At 40.3% G+C, this 19,131-nt stretch overlaps 1 protein-coding gene across 3 annotated transcripts in view; it reads right to left on the reverse strand.

Moving 5' to 3' along the window:
• ADGRL4 (adhesion G protein-coupled receptor L4) overlaps positions 1 to 13,772 on the reverse strand; it is a 76,887-nt gene extending 63,115 nt beyond the window's left edge. Inside the window, exons 1-3 of one of the 3 annotated variants that reach the window (XM_056356097.1) lie at positions 13,665 to 13,772; positions 13,143 to 13,203; positions 11,489 to 11,638 (exon numbers count right to left, since the gene is read on the reverse strand). In XM_056356097.1, the coding sequence (XP_056212072.1) occupies positions 11,489 to 11,638; positions 13,143 to 13,164 (172 nt within the window). In that variant the 5' untranslated portion in view covers positions 13,165 to 13,203; positions 13,665 to 13,772. Of the gene's footprint in view, positions 1 to 11,488; positions 11,639 to 13,142; positions 13,638 to 13,664 lie in introns of those variants that run through there. The other 2 variants (XM_056356098.1, XM_056356096.1) reach the window with 2 other exon arrangements.
• Positions 13,773 to 19,131: the final 5,359 nt, after the last annotated feature.

Here is a 19,131-nt window from a genome sequence, read left to right on the forward strand (position 1 = left end):
AGGCACCTAGGATAGAGCCAGGCAGTTCAAAAGTGCTCAACATATATTTCTGTGGAAAATCCACCCCTAACTGTGGCTTTGTGTCCTACAGCCATTGTGGCTTGCAAAAGTCAATCATAAGTCACCTCCCTGTTGGAGGAAAGTCATCAGCATCACCCCTTCTGCAGGGAACTGTAATAAAATACATTACTGTACTCATCCGTGCTCTTGACATTGCTTAGTGCAACAAGAACAGAGCAGCAGGTATATCAAGAGACTATTTCTACCACGCTGCCAGTGAAAGCAGCAATAGCCCTGCACTTGGATTTCTGTTGCAGACTCAAACCCGTATGACCGTATTGCAGCACAGACCCCTTACTCGTTTGAATATCCAGCTCAGATTTGCATGCTGCTGTCTGCACGGCATTCCTTGAGCGTAATGTGCCATTGTCAGGTTAAAGGTTTTCTGAATGTTTGTCAGTCTAAGACCAAACCTTGAGTAAAAATTCAAAAGTGCTTTACAGCTAATAAAAGCTGCAATAGGTTTCTCTGGAAACAGAGAATACAGCCCAGAAGCCTTCTAGCACATCCCTTCCCTCCAACAAGAAGCATTTTGTGGTATTAGCATACTACCTGTTTATTCAAGAGGTTGTAGAAAAAGTTCAGTTAACAGTTCTCTTCTTTGCAGCCCACAGCTGTATAAATATTATCCCAGCCTCTCCTTTGACATCTGTCTAAGCCTCAGACCTCACGTGCGAAATGATACAAATAGAGCTGAACAATTCTGTAGCCCACCACTGTGTCCTGACACACCTAGGACTGAATATCTAGCCTCTCCTGTAAGAGCAGTGACGCTGTATGATGCACCCCTGAAGCGACCTCGTTTTCTAAAGACAGCTTTACTAGGAATTTCCTAAATTTTAACCATGGAGCTGAGTATGATGAAAGCTTTGTGGAATCAATGTACCAAGATTTGCATCACAAGCCTAAAAAAGCAGCCAGATCACAGCCCTGCATCATTTACAACTGCTACCCCACATAGTTTCTATTTTGATTGGCCCAGATGTAAAGTTGTGTTAAGTTTTAGAAACTTCTCATCTCTGCTTTCAAGTCAAATCACTTCTGAAGGCTATTTGCCTTTCCCATTTTCTCTGTGGTAGTTAAGGAGATGAAATTCTTTCTGTATGCACCAGATATCCCTTACACAATGGGACAGAAATATTGATGTTTTTATATTGCACAGTGGGTTGTATTTATGAATTGATGCATGCTTCATCATTGCTCTAAATAATGAAATGTTTTGGATAGGTACAAAGGGCCCAAACCTGTTTGTCTGAGTACCTCCAGCTTCCACTGATCTTCCTTCTGAACTTCTTACAGGCTGATTTTGAAATGGTAGAGCTTCCTCAGGCTCAGTGCTACCCAGCAAAATGATTTATTCAAGACAAAAAGTAAGGCAAAGCATCTGCTGTAACATGATTTTTGACCTATTCCTTTCCCACCACCACAAAGAGCTAACGCATGCAAGGCTCAGAGCTCCTATTTAGGCCCTCAGAGCTTAACTGAACTCCTCTTTCAGTTCATACCAACATCCTGTGGAGTTTCTCTGACATTTTTTTTCAGGGCCTCTGATGTTACCGAGATCAGTGATGAAGACCTTCATGTAATGCAGAGATCACTGCTGCAATAACTCCCTGCCTCCCTGACACTCCTGTCACCAGCTGTGATCCAGGGCTGTGCTGCTCAGCCCATTTGAACCTGGGGGATACCCAGAAACCATTACAACATTAGGAGGGCAGTAAGGGTCACTGTACCCACTCCCAGCCCGGGATCGAACATGAAAAGGTAGGACAACAGCCGTGGGAACGGACCTGCAGCTCCGCTGCATGGATGGGGCAGGAGAGGAGCAGCGGTCTCCTGGTGTGGGATGAATTCACCTAGTGTTCCTTCGGAAATTTCTGAGAATGAAAACTGCAATACCTCAGCCTAATTTCACATTCTTTAAAACTGAGATTCAGACACTTTGCCACAAATAAATATTAAATATATAAACATGCAAGTCACCATCTATGCTTATGTTCTCTCTCACTGTAACTTATGTAGATTGCTGCCTATGTGCATAGCTTTCATTACAAATAAAACATAAAAGCCAATGCATATCCTGAAGAGCTATTTTTCTTTATTGCAACATTATTACATGAAGCCTACTAACATAAACAGAGATTGGACTTGGCTGTTTTTGAACAAATAACCATTTATTGTCAAGGCTTTTCAGGAGCTTTCATTTTCCTTTTTGAAAAACATGATCCTATGCCAACCTAGTAAATGTGTAACATTAAGTAATAAGCAAAATAATAGGACACCCTGCCACACTGGTTTATAGACAACTTTAGGCTGTCACAGTTGTACAAGTCTAAGTTAAGACAGAAACCCGGTTAAGTAAAGCAGACGTATTAAATCAAAACCCCACCAGCGGAGTCCCTTGGGGCATAGCTGCTTTTCCTAAATGCTAGAGCCGGCCTTTCAAGAGCGAAGATGCACAGGAATAACAATCCCAAGGGGCACAGCAGCTCGTGCGCTGCTCTCGCCTCCCCGCCACTGGAACAGCAGGCAGGAGAGCACAGCCAGAGAGCCTTTTGCCTTTTCCCTGTATCATCTCCGGGCACAGAGACAAAGAGCAGAGGCCAGAGCTGTCTCAGCCCTCAACGAGCAGCCACACTTGCAGTGGGCAGATGAAAGGAGACTCCTTGTGCCACCACCACACAGACCTGCCTGCTCGCTCCCTCCACTGCCTGGCAGCAGGTGAAGCTCCGGGCCCTGGTACTCGGTGACTGTTAATTCCACCAGAAGTCTCCATTTTGGAGTTATTGCGAATCTCTTAAACTCTGCCTGAAGTAATCACACAACAGCCTATCCATTAGACAATGAACAGAGATTATTCAGCTTCCTTGTACCCCAGCAAAACAGCAGCTTCCTTCCTGCCAGCGATTGTGGTTGTGATTAACAGCGCAGTTCAAGGTGAAAGAAGAATGCGGTTCCAGGCGTGTAGGGCTTCCTTTAACCTCAGCAAAACACAGTGCCAGATATTTCAATTAGTGTGTACCAAGGTCACAAAATCAATTTCTTATCGCCAAAACCCACACATACTGTAAATTTCATTTTCAAGCCATAATCTCTAAATTAAATCTGTGTACCTAAAAAATATACAGTGCAAAACTGCAGTCCTTCAGCCCCCTCCTCCTGCAGCCCAGCAGCATTTTCACAAACATCACCTGGCTTTGTGCTCTATATTTAGAGCACAATGTTTGGTTAGATTCTAATCTTCTTGGAGGACGTCATTATCTCTTTCTTTGGCAAATAGAGGCCCAAAGTGTCAATTACCTTCTTAAACTCTTTCATACACACAGGGCTGAGCGGGGTTTGATATTCTGTCCGCCAACAGCTCAGTCGGCAATTTTTCACAGTCATACACAGAAAAAACTGTGCACCAGCATATCATCCTAGATAAATTACACATTTCAAATGAGGTTACAGACAACCTCACCACTCCTGGTCAGTTTATTCTGGAAGAGGAAAACAAACAAACACGCAAACAAACAAAAAGGAAAATTGCTGTTGTGCTTCGTCCTCTTTAGGACAAAGAGAACACTTCTACTATCAAACTCTATGAGTTACTAAACAAAGACAAAAGTAAAATGAGTATGCCAGATGGGTGGGATATTATATGTAAATCAATGTAGCTATGCAGAAAGTACATCGTTGTCTCTTATGTGTGTAATTCCTTATGATACATCCTTTGTTACGTGGGTAACGCTACCCTCACAGCCCCAAAGGCAGCTGCAGGATCTGATGGCTGCAGTGGACTCTGCCCCATGCAGGTAGATGGTGCACGTACAGAAGATGTCTCAAGGAAGCGGAATTTATGAAAGCAAATTCTTTCCAATAAATCCCGGTCTTTTCTTAACAAAAGCTAATTTCAACTGTACAACCACAGAATGAATATAACTGACAATTCTGAGATTGCTTTCCATTTTTTCATAGGAAAGGTTGCTTTTTAGTCACATGCCTACTTATAGGCATTTATAGGTGTGTGTATATATATATATATATATATATGGACTATATAGGTCCTGTGTACATTTAATATACATGTATGAGTATACATGTTCTGGAAGTATCTTCCACCCTTTTACTTCAAACCAGCAAGTGAGAAGGATGTATTGTTACTGTTGGACCTTTTGGGACCACTTCAGATGCTGGAGATACAGGAAGTGAATCATACCTCTGGTAAACACAAAGTAAGCAGGCTCTGAAATAATGTTTAAAGCTCCTTAAATGAATTTTCCCACATCCTCTGAACATGTACTATATTGATTGATTCTTAGTACCATAAAACCGGATGAAAAGAGTATTTTCTCAAGAAAGGAAATTAGCATTATTTGGCAAGGGTTAAAACACATTTTGAAGTAAACAAAAAAGAAACCATCCATGTGCAGCTGATCAGCTAGAAAGTTTGGGTACATTCTTGAGACAAATAACTCTTTTCTACCACATCATTTACACACGTTTTTAAAACTCTCTTTTAGATGCAAAAGGACTAATTTAAAAGAGAGACTGGATATGATTACAGATGTAACAAGAGGAAGTTTGTTTCTTCCTGGCCCATTAAAAAAAAAAAATGCATTACTATATTTTAGTCATGCTCAAAGTACCGTTTCAAGAAAATGTAAACAAAAACTGGAAAAAAAGGATAGAGTTGATTTTTTTTTTTTTTTTGGCTCAGATCTGTGACTATAACGAATCTATCATGAGCTTGGTCCAAGGCTTGATAAAGTCAGGGTCAGTCTTACAAACGGTTATAGTGGGGTGTATCTCTGTCCCAGATGAACTGTGTTTTCTGGCACTAGGAAGGAGAGCTAACGCTCTGAAGATTCCTCTTTATCTCATTCAAGTGAGAAACTGGCAGGGAGTTTTTCATATGAGTGAGAAAACTGGACGTGGCACTTTGAATGCATGAAACAATTTGAGTCTAAATTTTATGGACTCAGCCATTTCCAGAGGTAAGACAATTGGAGTAAGACAGCCTCCACCATGTCTTATTCAGCAGGATTGTACTGTTACTTCAAACATCCTGCACTGTTTTCCATCTGACTAATGTTCACATGCATCACCAGGCACTGTTGTAACACACCACTATCCCCTTTCACATTCCGGATTTGCTCTTAAAAGCCTCAACCAAATTATATTTTCAATAGTAGCTAGTTACAGTAAGCAATTTCAGTTATAAAAAGTAAAGTCAACTCTACAAAAACTGTCTTGTCTAACAGTGTTAGCCGAGGGTATGACTATTTTCAGGAACATAAACATAGCTCTGTCTTTCGCTACTGGAAGGCAACCATGCAACAGCTGGTTAGTCCCCAGCAGTCTACATGCATCACAGCCATCAAACCCTTCCCAAATTCACAGAAAAGTGTAACATCTTGCACATGAAAAGGCAAAAGCCATACATAAAGCCACAGGTCCCCAAATAGCCAGGAACATGCTATGTTAACGTGTACATTAACACCAACACTGTCCCAGGCAAGCGGACTGTCATGCACCAGAATATCAAATCCTCCCGGCTAATCTGTCCAGAAATTTCAATGTGGGATCAAGTGTGACCTCAGCTGGGTCACACTGCACAGCTCAGCAGTCAATTTCTGCACTTCAAAAAAGGTGAAAAACTCTCAACTACATTATGACTGATGAAGACATGGAAGGGAAGAAAACTTTCAATGTCCTGGAGAGGGACCCTGAAGGCATGGGCTTAATTAAATATGATGCCTATATATGCAACAAACAGGATGGTGCCTCCAAACTCTTCTTGGGATCACCAAAAAGCCAGACACTTAAACACTGAGTAGGAATTCTGAATTTGAAGATGGCTTCTGCCCTTTCACACAGATTGTGCTCTGGTTTTACCATGGTCCACCCTGAAACTGTGTAAAAGATCCAGCAGAATTTGGCGGCAAGGGAGGAGAGATTGGGAGACACAGGAAAAGGTGGAGAAAAGGGTACAGGAGAGTGAGAGATGAGCCCAGAGGCTATGAGGAGCATGTCAAAAGGGCTGGGAATCGGTGGTCTGCTTTGGCCTCCCTTGTAGCACATCCCAAGTTTTCCAAGCTGTCACCCACTGTGTTGAGCTCTGTTATTTGTGTTTGGCTAAGGCATATCTTTCTCCTGCTGTGCTATGCTAGAGCAGCTGCAATTTGCCTTTTTATAGCTTGTGGTAACTGATAGCAGTGAAATGAATTTAGGAAGTGTGTGGATTGGATCTTCCGTATCAGTGATTTCAGACTATTCAGTAAACACAGAAGTAACATCCAGTGATGTATGCCTGCTGGTAAACAAAACAAAAAAAAACCCACCCAAAAAACAAAACCCAAAACAAAAAAATCTCTTCTGGTGAACTGGCATTGGGATTAGGTAATTTTCTATTGAAGGACACTTCTGGATAGAATGAAATGATTATACACAGTGGTTTTACAGGATCATGCTAATTTGAAAGTTAAGAATTCCGTTGGAACTGTACAGCAATTGGGTGCTGCAGAATGGCAACGGTGACACCAGTGAATCAGAAGAAATTCAGTGACTGCAATAAAGGTTGATGGTGGGACACAGTGACATCACCTTAGAGCAAGGAGCTGATGTCCCACAGGAAAGCTCCTTTTTACAGCTGGCAAAAGCCAGAGAGTTCATCATATGACCCTTAGTAAAACAAGAAAATATGTTTGTGTTCAGATATTGAGTGGGTTTTCAATTTGATTCAGCTGAGTTTACACAAATTGATCTGTGTTCTAACAGGGATTCTGTATTTTGATATGAAATACCACTTTGCACTGATGTATTTCTTGCCTCTGGAAAATGGTAAATCCTCCTCTACTGGTCTTCAGAAAAAGATCCAGTGTCTTGTTTCAGTACAAAGTTTCCCTGATAGCATAAGTCCATGATCACTATTTCTGGAAGAGCTGTAACTATTTTACAAGTAAGACTGATTAATTTTGCAAAATAATTTGCAAGTGACATTTACAAGGGAATATTGTGCAGGGATATCTGGGAGGGATATTGTGTTCAGACTTTTCCTGCTTGCCTGCCTACCCTCCTGGAACAAACAGCACTGCTTCATTTTCCTTCCGTATTTTACAAAGTTAAAGTAAACACTGTGATCACACTGTTTACTTTAATTTCCTGCAGTGTGCCAGCAAAGCAGCAAATTGGCAGTCAGCAATCAAGAAGCAGCCAGTATTGAAACAGCAGAGCTGCTTAGGAAAGCATCGATGATGCCAACTCATTTTTCCCTCTGTTTTAAAAATAAAATATTGGCATCTATGAAGTTTTACTTCCACCCTAATCTTCTCTAAAGGATCCAAAATTTTGTTTGTTTCCTGTAATTTTCTTTTGGAAGAAAGCTGGGATTATGAGCAACACTTAATTTATATGGCTGACTTTCTATGCAAAGAAATGGATTTACAGAAGTGGCGAATGTATGCTATTTATCTGTAAAAACATGCATGGCATTTTTGCACAAGAGGAAGATAACTTGTCTATGAATCAGTCTTATCTGGACATATTTTTATTTTTATGCCAAGAGCTCTAGCTGTGCTACTTCAATTAGGTGTATGATAATGTGAAGCTAAAGCCTCGTGCATTACATTCAAAAGACACATCTGCCCAAGAACTGAGCCCTAAAAGGCACGTAGTTATATTTTCAGAGGCCATTCCCTCTCATCTAATACTACATAAAGCAAGGAATATAAATACAAAAGAAGAAGTAAGAAGAATGGGATAGTGTTTTGTACCTCAGAGGTGTAAAACTTGACAAGGTGACTCATTTATAGCTTTCTGGAAGATACCGTACAGAAGGAATTTATTGCTATGTAAGATATAATTCCAATATACAAAAGACGCCAGATCCTACAATCAGTTATTCTCCTGACTATGTGCATTTCTGCACATATTCTTCCTGAAGACAATGAGATTATGAAGAGGATTAGCTTTTTGTTAGACTGGCCAAAGTATGCCTTTGGAAAGTCCAAAACATGACCTAATTTAAAGTGGTTGAAATCTTGTGGGAAAAATCGTAAGGGGATAATTATTTTAAAAGCCATGACTTTGACACCAGGAAATTAAATTCATATATATATGTCTTTATCTATACACAGCAAATCCAATAATCTTGAGCTCTCTGCAGTCACTTAGCCAGCTGGCAAAGGGAGCAAAGTAAAAACTAACAAACCCCATTCCTAAGGTATGCTGACATCAGTGATTCATGATTCATCAATAATGGCGCTAGGAAATAAATGTAACAGGGCATTATTGCCTTTTGCAGCACAGTAAACTCAAGGGAAAATGTCTAAGTGTATCACACTGAAAACACAGCTTGCAAAGAAAGAACTTTTACTAGTATTTAAGGGGTATTACAAGCAAGTGAAAGACAAACAAATGTAAACTTTTTAAAAACAGTGAGAATGTACGTATAAATAAAAAGGGACAGTTTTCCAGCTATACAGCCTTAAGAGGACTAACGTAAAATCTGGTGGGTTTTGTTCAACATTTTTACAAGGAGAAAGAATCTGAATTGCTTGTTCCAGAATAAACCCTCAAAATGACAACTGTTCTGGTTTAATTGTCTACCAGGATAAGTGCAGTGAAGAAGTTGGTTCATTGCTATGCACAATTACTAATGTTGTTGACAGTAATTATGACTCTTGCAACCTACTTAACTAACTAAAAGGGCAAATCTGTAAATACAATGTACCATATATGCTCTTTAGAAAATGCCTGTATTAGCACATAAAATTCATGATCTCCTTTGAAGGTGACTGGACTATCTTTGTTAAAGCCTAAGATTATTAACTGAAGAAAAATGTGTAGCTGTCTCTAGAACAGCAGATACACTAGCTGCTTTCACCACGCAGAACAGCAAGATCTAATACATCATTAAAGAACTGAGGTTTTGGTTTACATTTTTGGAGCTTTAAACTATTCATGGTAGGGTTTAGCCTATATTTCTAATCCTCTTTAGAACCTACCCATTTAAAATTCAGGTTACTTGTTTACGCTGTTAGGGGACTCCTGCACAATATTAATAATACACCGTGTAACATGCTGCCCTAGAGAAACATCAACTCTCTTGCAGGGGCAACAGCCCCACAGTGCTGATACAAGCTTTGCTGCTTAGCTGGAGGGTAAGTGACTTTGGGGGCTATTGAGGTATTTTACTGGAGAAAACAGTGGTCTCCTGACATGAGCCTTGCTTCAAACCTTTTCCACTTAACTGCAAAGCATCACAAATACCTCTAGTAGCTGGTTTGCCTGGACTGACATCGGAAATATTATTTTAAAGGCCGAGTTTCCAAACACTTCATATAATTCCTAATAAACAATTAATTGTTTCACAAGATTTGTGAATATGTATTTCACTGTATTGAATTTTCTTTAAATGCTCAATAAATGTTTTTATGAATTTTGAATCTGGATTTCCCTAAGAAAATACAGGCAAAAGAGAAAGTAAGAAAAAGATACTGTATGAGAAAAAAGGACAAGGAAAGTAAGGTAAATCCATCCTCACACAAATGGACGTTATAACACCATCATTGATACATATAAAGTGGATGGATTTAAGAAGGACAGCAATGTCAGTAAAGAACAACAGTTGTCTTTACTGCAAGTTTAATTGATGATTCATAAGCACAACTTTCTAGAAAAGTACAGACAATGTAGTGGATACCAGTTCATGGAAGATAAGTAAATGCTGGTTTGATTTGTGTGAGGCATTATTGCTAAAAATTGACTTGTTTTGTTTCTTCCTCTGCATTGTTCACAAGCACAGGCCCTTGACTCTGTAAACATAATGTGCACTTAACTTTCAAATCAACCAGCTTGCTCATGGTAGTAAAATTGAATTAGTGCAAATACAATACTAGTGCGGTGAAGGCCATTCTGCCTTATTTTCTTTTGACCAGCTCAACAGACAAATAATGATTGACCTATATTCAGGGCAAGGTTGGCATTAAATTCAAGGAATATGTTTAGTGACGATGTGACACATGATGCAAAGAGGAGGCTGAGAGAACAGGATTTGTTCAGGCTTCAGAAGAGAAGTCAAAGGGGAGATCATATTGCTGTCTACAGCTACCTAATGTGGGTGGTGTGTGTGTCACAGAGCTTTACAGAGGAGAAGAAGCAAAACTGTTATTAAAAATGTACAGTGGTAAGTGCATGTGAGAGGCAAAAGTTAACATAACTCTGCAACTAGATATCAGAAAAAAAATTTTCAAAGTTACGGTAGTTAAACACTGCGACAGGGGCCCAGAAAGGTGTGTGGTCTTCATCTTTGGAGATAATCAAAACTTGGCTTGACAAGGCCCTGGGCAACCTTCTTTAAATTGCGCCTACTCTGAGAGGGGAGATGGACCAGATGACCACCAGAGGTCTCTTCCAATCTAAATTATTATATGATTTTTATGATTCCTTATTGTTCATTAGTTTAGCCAGCTGTATTTCTCTCTAAGCATTCCCACCTTTAAAAAGGTAGGCAGTTTTCTTAGGAAAAAAGTCTTTGCATTCTAAATTTTCCTAAAACAAGTGCACTTCCAAGTGCACCGTGGCAAATGAGCTATAAAAATCCAAACTAAACGTCGGTCGCTCATCTGTGCTCACACCAAACTGAAGCGCCTCTGTTGCTGCTAAATTTCCCAAGATGCATGAAACACAAAAGCTGACCAAACAGATGGTTAATATTTATAACTACTTCTCAGGACACTGAAAACTGACAAGATTCATAGCAATTTCAGCCTGCCTGCAGCTGGACATAGCTATATGTATCGAGAGAAATAAGTACCAGAGCTATTAACAGTGGAGGACAACTCAAAAATGAAGGTAGGGAATATATCCTTTTCTTTGGATGGAAGATAGAAGTATCCAGAGGCAGACCCATCTGTAGAATTTCTGGCATATTTCCCTTGCAAGCAGCTGTAGTGGAGAAATTAACATTGGCCTCACATGCAGGCACGTCTCTGTGGCACATACACCTCCTCAGTCTTCTAGAGTAGCCCAGGAGCTGTGTTTGATCATGATCAGCTGCTGAGAAGAGTGGCCTAGTGCTATGCATGTGTGTGTGAGATGTGGGGGCTGTAAAGCAGCAGCCATGCCAACTCCAAGCTTCAGAAGTCCTGAGTCACAAGGGAAATTGCTGAAGCTAAATCAGAGGAGATACATCAGCATGCCTCATGGAAAAGGAAAGCTGGAAAACAGGTCATACTCAACTGAGATGCACAGTATGTTATATTAAAATAGTAGGCTGAGAGTAGCTTGTAAGATTTCTCAGAAACTGAAATTTTTTTTGGCTTTGAAAGCATGCCAGTGTAAGGTGTTGTGATGTGAAGTTTAATCCTTGAGCTAATAGACTCTCGAGTAAGTTTTTCGAGTGAACACATAAAAGCAATGCATATAGGTAAAATCTGTTTACCGTAACAGAACGTTATGCCATTTCCCGTATATCCTTGGGAGCAATAGCAACCTGTTGTTCCACCCTGAACTTCACACCGGGCATCTTTGTGGCACGTCATGTTGCAGCTTGCAGAAGTGCATCCATAGTCCAGCAGACTGGAAATCAGAACTGACACAAAGGAAAACCAAACTTGTTTCTTTATCTGAAGAACTCCATTCCGAGCTCTAAAATCAGATCTGGGAACAAGGTATCCACAAAATTGGTGTATTCCAGTAAACTTAACATCATCACAGATTCAGTTATATTGCAGGGGCAGGACCAAAAACTACAGGTACTTCTTTGGTAAAACTACCCACATGCTAGAAATAGCAGACACTGTAGATTAAGAACTTGTATATGTGCTCAATCAGTATAAAATTGGTAACCAGCGCAGAAGTTACTCAGTGATCTGAGGAAAACATTTGAAAGGCTTTCAAGGCTCTCTAGTACTTTCCAGGAAAGCACAGACATTTATTTGCACTCTGAATTATATATTGAGTGTAATCCAAACTGCCCTACACAGATCAAGTGAAAATACCAAAGAGGGTTCCCCTGAAGAGAGGTTTTATTTTTACAAGCACTTCCACACTTGTGTAGCTAACACATATGCATGGTCTGCGAGAATAAAATGAAATGTCTCAATATTTACAGCATTATGACATTACGGTTTAAAAACTTAATAAAATTATTTAATCTCTTAAAATACTATTTCGGTATTATGGAAGCATTGTCTTCTTTTTTCCATCTACTGGATGATTCCTAAATGGTGTAACTACTTTCCCATTGTATGAATGCATATGCTTTTCAACACAAAGAAAAAAGAAATCACTCCCTTTGAGAAAACTCACAGCTCACTGAATAATTATACACACCCTCTAACCGGTTAGAAATGAGGCAGTTAACTCGGAAGGGAAAGTATGTTTTTTACTTTGTACTTTATTAATTGTTAGCAGGACATAGTGAGGGTTGCAGAAAGCAAAGAGCCTTTTAGCTGTTGTCTTCTCCTGCAGTTCTGCTTTTCCCTACCCAAATATTGTTTTGGATATTCACTATCCTAGTGTCATAAGTACAAATTTCATTGCTTCAGGAAATCTCACTGAAGCATTGTTTTCTTGGACAAATTAAAATTTCACAAAAAATTCAAAAGCTTGAAAATTCCACATAATTTTCTAACAATTATATATAATGCAAATCAGTTTGGATATCACCAAGTTTCATCTTTTCCCTCTGTTTTTGAGAGAGGAGACCATCTTCCAGAGTTTAAAACAGAAACCTGTGTGATTCTGTTACTGTTTTACTGTCCACAGCATGCGAAATCTAAAAACCTCCCAAGCAGATGGAGAGAGAGAAAAAACCCAAACCAAACCAAACCCATGGTAACCCGTGATGTTTCTGGTTTTTACAGAACAACACCCACAGTGAGATAAAGACTGGCATTTGTGGGATTTGGTTTTGGGATGATGTTAACCATGCAATTACCGAATCCAGTAGCAGCTCTGATCAAAGATACGGGGACTTTCAGACCCGTGTACCCACAGCTTTCCACCACCTCCAACACACTCATTTCTCCTTACCAGACCCCCACTCCCTTCCCACCTGTTACTCGCTCCCTGAGTGCGTAGCTTTCACCTACCTAGGAATGGAAGCAGTTTCATTGGTGATGCTCTTGCTGTGCAGTGCCTGGTGCAGAGTCCCTGTGTCACAGAAAAAACCTCCCTGCCTTAAAATGTAGGATCATGTGCAAAACGCGCACACATGCCTACCAGGAAAGCAACGTCCTGGTGCAGGCGCAGACCTGACACTGCCCTCAGTCCAAACTCCACGTTTCCAAAAGCTCCTGAGACTCACAGGCAGGACAGGAGGAGTCAGGAGAGGCTGAGGAACTCGTCTTCTGGCGAGTAGGGAATAAATGAGAAAGTAAAAGAGAAGCAGGAGCCTGGGTCTTGCAGAGTATATCAGAGGTGACGCAGGGGTGATTGGGTTAGAGAAGCACGGGTTAAAGGAGCTGCTTGGGACTGCAGCCTTCTGGCAGAAGGAGTAAAGGAGCAGCAGAATGGTGGAGCAGATCAGGGAGGGTGAGGAAGAGGCGGAGTGGATTAGTAACTAGCTCAGGGTTTAAAAGCTCGGAGGTAACGGTCTACATGCTTCCTTCCACCTTTTCCTGGTGAGCTGAGTATATGTGAGCTCCAAGACCTGTTGTTTGGGAGACAGTCTTGGATGACTGCAGTCCTTTCTACTGCTTTCTTCGATTTTGAGATATAGCCTTACTGCAGCCAAGCAGTGTTGCTTTAAAGATAAAGGCCTGTGAGGAGGTACAGGAAATCCACTGAACTCCACTTTGAGAGGAAAACAAAGATGTATAGGCAGGGAGGCAAAAGGCAGGAAGGCAATTGTATGGCCAGGAATCTCAAAAGCCAAAGGAGCTGAAGTTTCTATGAGGCTGTGGGACTAAAATAGTGGGTGTTGTGTAATAGGACATAATCAGTATAGCCAATTTGGTAAAGCATTTGGCATGTCTTTGTGTTACACATGAGAATGGTTCTATCCTTGTTATAGCATCCTAATTGATGAGAGTTCAGCATGTACTTATATTATGCATGGACATGGCAATAGTTTCTCTAATCTTGTTACGGATGTTGCGCATACCATCATTTCCCAGCTTCTTGGAAATGACGACTCACATATTGAAGCACTGTAAAACTGAAGCACAGATGTATGCCTGTCTTTATAGATGGAAGCCGAGGGACATGCAAAAGCAGCCGTGCTACTAGAAAAGTGGAGAATCTCTAAACTAAGTAAAATGGACATGAGGCTGTAGAATACCATCGTGATAAAGCAGCTTAAGTCTGACTAGAAAGTTTTGAGGTTCAGACATTGGTAAGGAACTGATCAGAAAGCATCAGCCTGCTTTTAGGAATTGTCTGTGGATGTGGCAACATTTTTTCTAAACTTCTTAGGAACTATTTGCTTACTGTCACTTTCCAGCTTCATGGTCACTGCTGGCTGCAGTTCAATGGGTTAAACTCTACTCAGGCCAGAGAGGTGTGAGGCATGTAGAAATAGCACGTAGATGTCTGGCTGGCACAAAGTACTTCTGTAGCACCTTGGCAGAGGGAGCGGAAGCTTCAGTAACCGGATGTTAATTTTCGATGAACTGCAGAATAATGAACAAAGGGTCCAGGTGTCGGAAGACTGTTTTTCTCCTGTTTGGTTTTGTGAGGGGGGGAGCACTTAAAGGGGAAGAGAGGAAGGGACTAAGAGTTAGTTTGTTTTGTTAAGTTTTCCCATAATCTAATGCTCGGAGACACAGGAACAGAAAGTAAGATGAACTGAGGGAAGCTTTGATCTGTATGTCCTGTCCTTCATGCTGACATGCACTGAATTGTAAGCTTGCCTTGTCTGAACTAACACAGATCCTGCTGCTAAATTTCAGTGCACTAATAAGGTCTGGGTTAGTAAAGCATATAATACAGAAGATATATCTTACTGTCTTGTGTCTTTTTAGTCCCCAAAATCAAGCTAAGAGATGTTTAATAGTAAGCAAGTGGAGAGAGCAAGAAGCTACAACCTAAAATTCAGGTCTTAAGAGCTGAAAATGTACTTTTGAAAAGTCAGAGATGTAAATTTGTATTTCATTTAGGCATCAGCTTTCTGCAAGGCATGTTCAGGTAGACTGGTTGAAGAGCAATTTCATGAATCATAGCGATGGTAAATTTGTAGTAAAATGTTAATTCCTTTTCTGATTCAAGGCTTAAGTACACAGGTGGAATTGTGAATGACTCAGAAAAAAACCCATAATCTCACTATAAGAAGACAAATGTCTCCTTTCCTTTTTGCTAGAAAAGTACATGATAACTTTCTTTTTAGTAGCCAATGGTTCAAACTTATCAAGGGGACTATGCCGATCACATCCTGGTACTTTCCATCTGGAATGGTATTGATGAACTGCAGGTATAGTGGACAACACCAAAAGCATAGGTGTAGTTGGTGAATGGTTTACATTGTGGCCAGAAATGGATGAGGAGAGCGCACATAAAAGAAGAAAGATGTGGAAGAACAGAGCAAGGACAGAAGAAGGAAGGTTAGGTCAAGAGGAACTCTGGGTGATAAAAGGAGCTTCGATCAGATTTAGAAGGCAATAGGGAGACAGTGAAGAAGAGGGATTTAGGAATATCTTAATGAGATCTCAATACTGGGAGCAGTGGATTACTTTTGCATTAGACTACTTTAAAAACTGGCTAATGTGAGTGTCATTTAGAGGCTGAAGACAGCAAGGTCGCAGTAGGCGTGGATGTGGAGAAGGATGGACTTGACAAAGATTTTATAGGGAGAATGAAGAGGAAAGGGGAAATTTCTGAGACATTTTGGAGATTAAACCAGGAGGATTTACTGATATCTATTGGCATGTAAGGATAAGGAGTTAAACAAGTGGAGATCAGCAGGTGAACACATGAGAAAGCAGACACTTTCAAATTTGTGCTGTCAAAATTTTCAAAATAGGCTGAGAAGAAAATATTGAGGTGTCACAAAACTGAAGTATTGATGGGTACCTGTCTTTTAGGCAGAGAGAAGGGACTTGTGCATACATGCATATTCCTGGAAGACTGGAGAGTATGTCTAAACTCAGTAAAAAGGGTACAAGAATGTGGAATATCAGTCCTACAGAATCCATCCCTGCTTGCCTCAAAATAAAGAAGCATTAAAAATAAATGGTTTGTGGAAACACTCCAAAAGACAGCCTTTCTGTTCTTACATATTGGAAGCAAAGCCCCAATCCTGTATTTAAACATGTTGTTCATTTTATAAATGGGCTCATTTATCTTTGCAAGACTGAGTTAGGAGGGCATAAGTAAATGAATATACACAGGTCAACGTGCTTGACTTCAAACCACACATTTTTGATTACTGATCACTGTGATTACAATATCTTATGTGTGACACTAGAATTCTCAAGTTGCTTTTTATGCTGGTGAACTGATAGGAAGACATCAGCCTGCTCTTAGAAATTACTGGATATTTTCCAAACTTTGCATCATGAAGAAATGTATTTATTCACAGTGGGTTTGAAGATAATTGGGATACTGATTGTGTAGACAATGCTATGAAACTAACACCCAAAGCTGATGAGGGAAGGAAGTCAACACTTCTTAGAGCTCAGTCTTGGGTAGCTTTCAAAAGATAAATATAGAGCAACCGTTTTCATTCCAGAAACTGCCTATAGTGCCAACAAAGGACCAAAACCTGAACAGAGTTAGTATTAGAAGTGTTTCTTTTAAATGAGCATAAGCAGGTTCTACTGTACTAAAGATATTTATGTCTTTGGTGTAATCAAATTTGGACTGCTAGCTGGGTATCTACCAAAGAGTCTCACCACATTTGCGATTTTATATTACAGTGGGAAAAACCAAGTGTAGTATATCGTGATATATATTTCTTTCTCAAATTACAGATTAAGCATGCCAGTAGATACTTAGGAAGAGCCAAAAGATGTTGCCTGATGTGCATCTTAACAAATGTATCTGCAAACCCCACTTTCAGACCAGCATGGATCATCCTGAGAGTGGGTGGTGAAAGTGTGTATCAGACTGAGAGATCTTAAACACTCCAGGTAGGGTTCATACATCTTCAGCCTCCTTGCTATTGAGTTCCATGTATATTCAGCACCCTCAGACACCAATATCTAGCCCATCATTAGCGTGCTCCAATATAATCCACTCTCTGTGTGCAGAACAGCCACATGCACATGCATGCACACAATCATACATTCATCTCTATCACATAAGCCCGTATATGTATCTGTTACTGAATTGGGCTGATAAATATTTAATGCCAATAATAAAAACATGATCGTGACCTTTCCTTTCAGCTTTTGCTTTTTTTGACAAATGACTGTTCGCTTGAATCACCAAGTTTGCTGACAAAAGGAAAATGGGATGTAGAACAGACTGAGGATGGACAAGTAAGGAGGGGACTGCATTCTGACACATCCTTGGATGAAGCTTTTTCACTGATGCTTGCTGCTTTTTTAAAAATATCAGATTAATTTATTGGTTTCAAACCAAATCCTATCACTTCAAAAGTTTAGATGGTCTTTATACTACAGAAATATATTGCCTTTATCCTAGTCACTACAGCAATTTTAGGGTTTTTTTCCTAGTCAATAAAATCTGGATACAATTGAAAATGTACTTAAATGCCAGGACAAAATAATGAATTTTCGTGGTTGGTCAAAATTAGTTTTAAAATAAAAATCCAGGGAAAACATTTTTCGAACACAGACTAGTCTATGATGGAGCAGCTTACCTCAGAGGACTCTAGCCCAAAAGTAGTGTTAGCATCTGCTTTATAACTTCCTCACCTCACTGTCCTGTCTGAGTGCCTCACAAATCCTTATCATTTTATGTGCAAACATCATATTCCATCTGAACATACACAGCTGAATGTACCTCTTGGGATGATGTAACTCCAGGCAATTCTGAAGCAATAAACACACAAACACACATAAACATATGCATGCACACATCCTACTAAATCTGCGTAGCTATGTCCATCTGAAAGAAATTGCACATTTCAGTGTTCAGAGCCAGTTTCTTTCTGCTCTTTGCTTTACCTTGGATGAAGTCATGAAATGAGGGTATTTAAAGTGAATGCAATGTTTCTGAAAGACAGATTAACTGCCCTGAAATCGGGCTCTGTTTCTGCATCTGCTATAATACAGAAGAGATGTATAGACTGAGTATAAAGATCCTCACAGCTAAAAGGGATAAAGTAATTCGGTTTCCATGTCTGTTTATGTTCTCCTGGGACTGCTCATACTATGGTAGTTGTAATGATAGTCACATCTCTGCAGGAGGAATAGAGTGAACCCCCTGAATAATTACACCAATGAAATGCCAGATTACCAGTTACTTCTAATCCACATTCATTTTGTACCAGAGCATTAGAAGCAAAGGGCTCTTACAGTGCAGTGCTGATATAGTAACCACAGGATAACCAGACTATCTCCTAGAAGACCACAAATTACCCCTTCTTTGTTTTACCCACATGGGAAAAGAGTTCTGACACTTCTCATTCATCTATCATACAGTCTTAGACTTGAAGTAGTGGCAGCCACTGTCCTAACCCATCCGTGTGTTTACCCTCGCAACAATCCAGTCAATATTCCAGCAGGCCAACACCCCACAAAGCCATCCTGGATTTTTTTCTCCTCAAGTAACAGGTCAAAAAATGGTTAAATTATGACATAGCTTTGGGTCCTTATCTAATTAACTTCCTTGTCTGTTGAGGAGTGACTAGATCCTAAGTGAGGATCTTAGGATTTGGTCCTACCCTTCCCAGAAACCTCCAGCTGCCTTGGGGTTGTATCTTGCAAAGATGAAAGGCCCAAAGGGAGCAGACGAGGAGGTGTCACCAGCTAGGTGTAGCCCCAGAGATGGAAAGGACTGTGGTCAGATGAGATATACACAATGCTGGAACAGAAGATGCTCATTTCCATCCTCTCGCTCCCTGCTACAAATGTCCTGGTTAACAGCCCCTAGAAGGGCCAGTTCTGCTTCTTTTGTGCTCTGCCCCCCTTCTCAGTGTCCTGCCATGGCCAAAGCCTTCTTCTCCCTGCCCTGTTC

Source organism: Falco biarmicus, chromosome 11 (genome assembly GCF_023638135.1).
Source record: "Falco biarmicus isolate bFalBia1 chromosome 11, bFalBia1.pri, whole genome shotgun sequence".
NCBI lineage: Eukaryota > Metazoa > Chordata > Aves > Falconiformes > Falconidae > Falco > Falco biarmicus.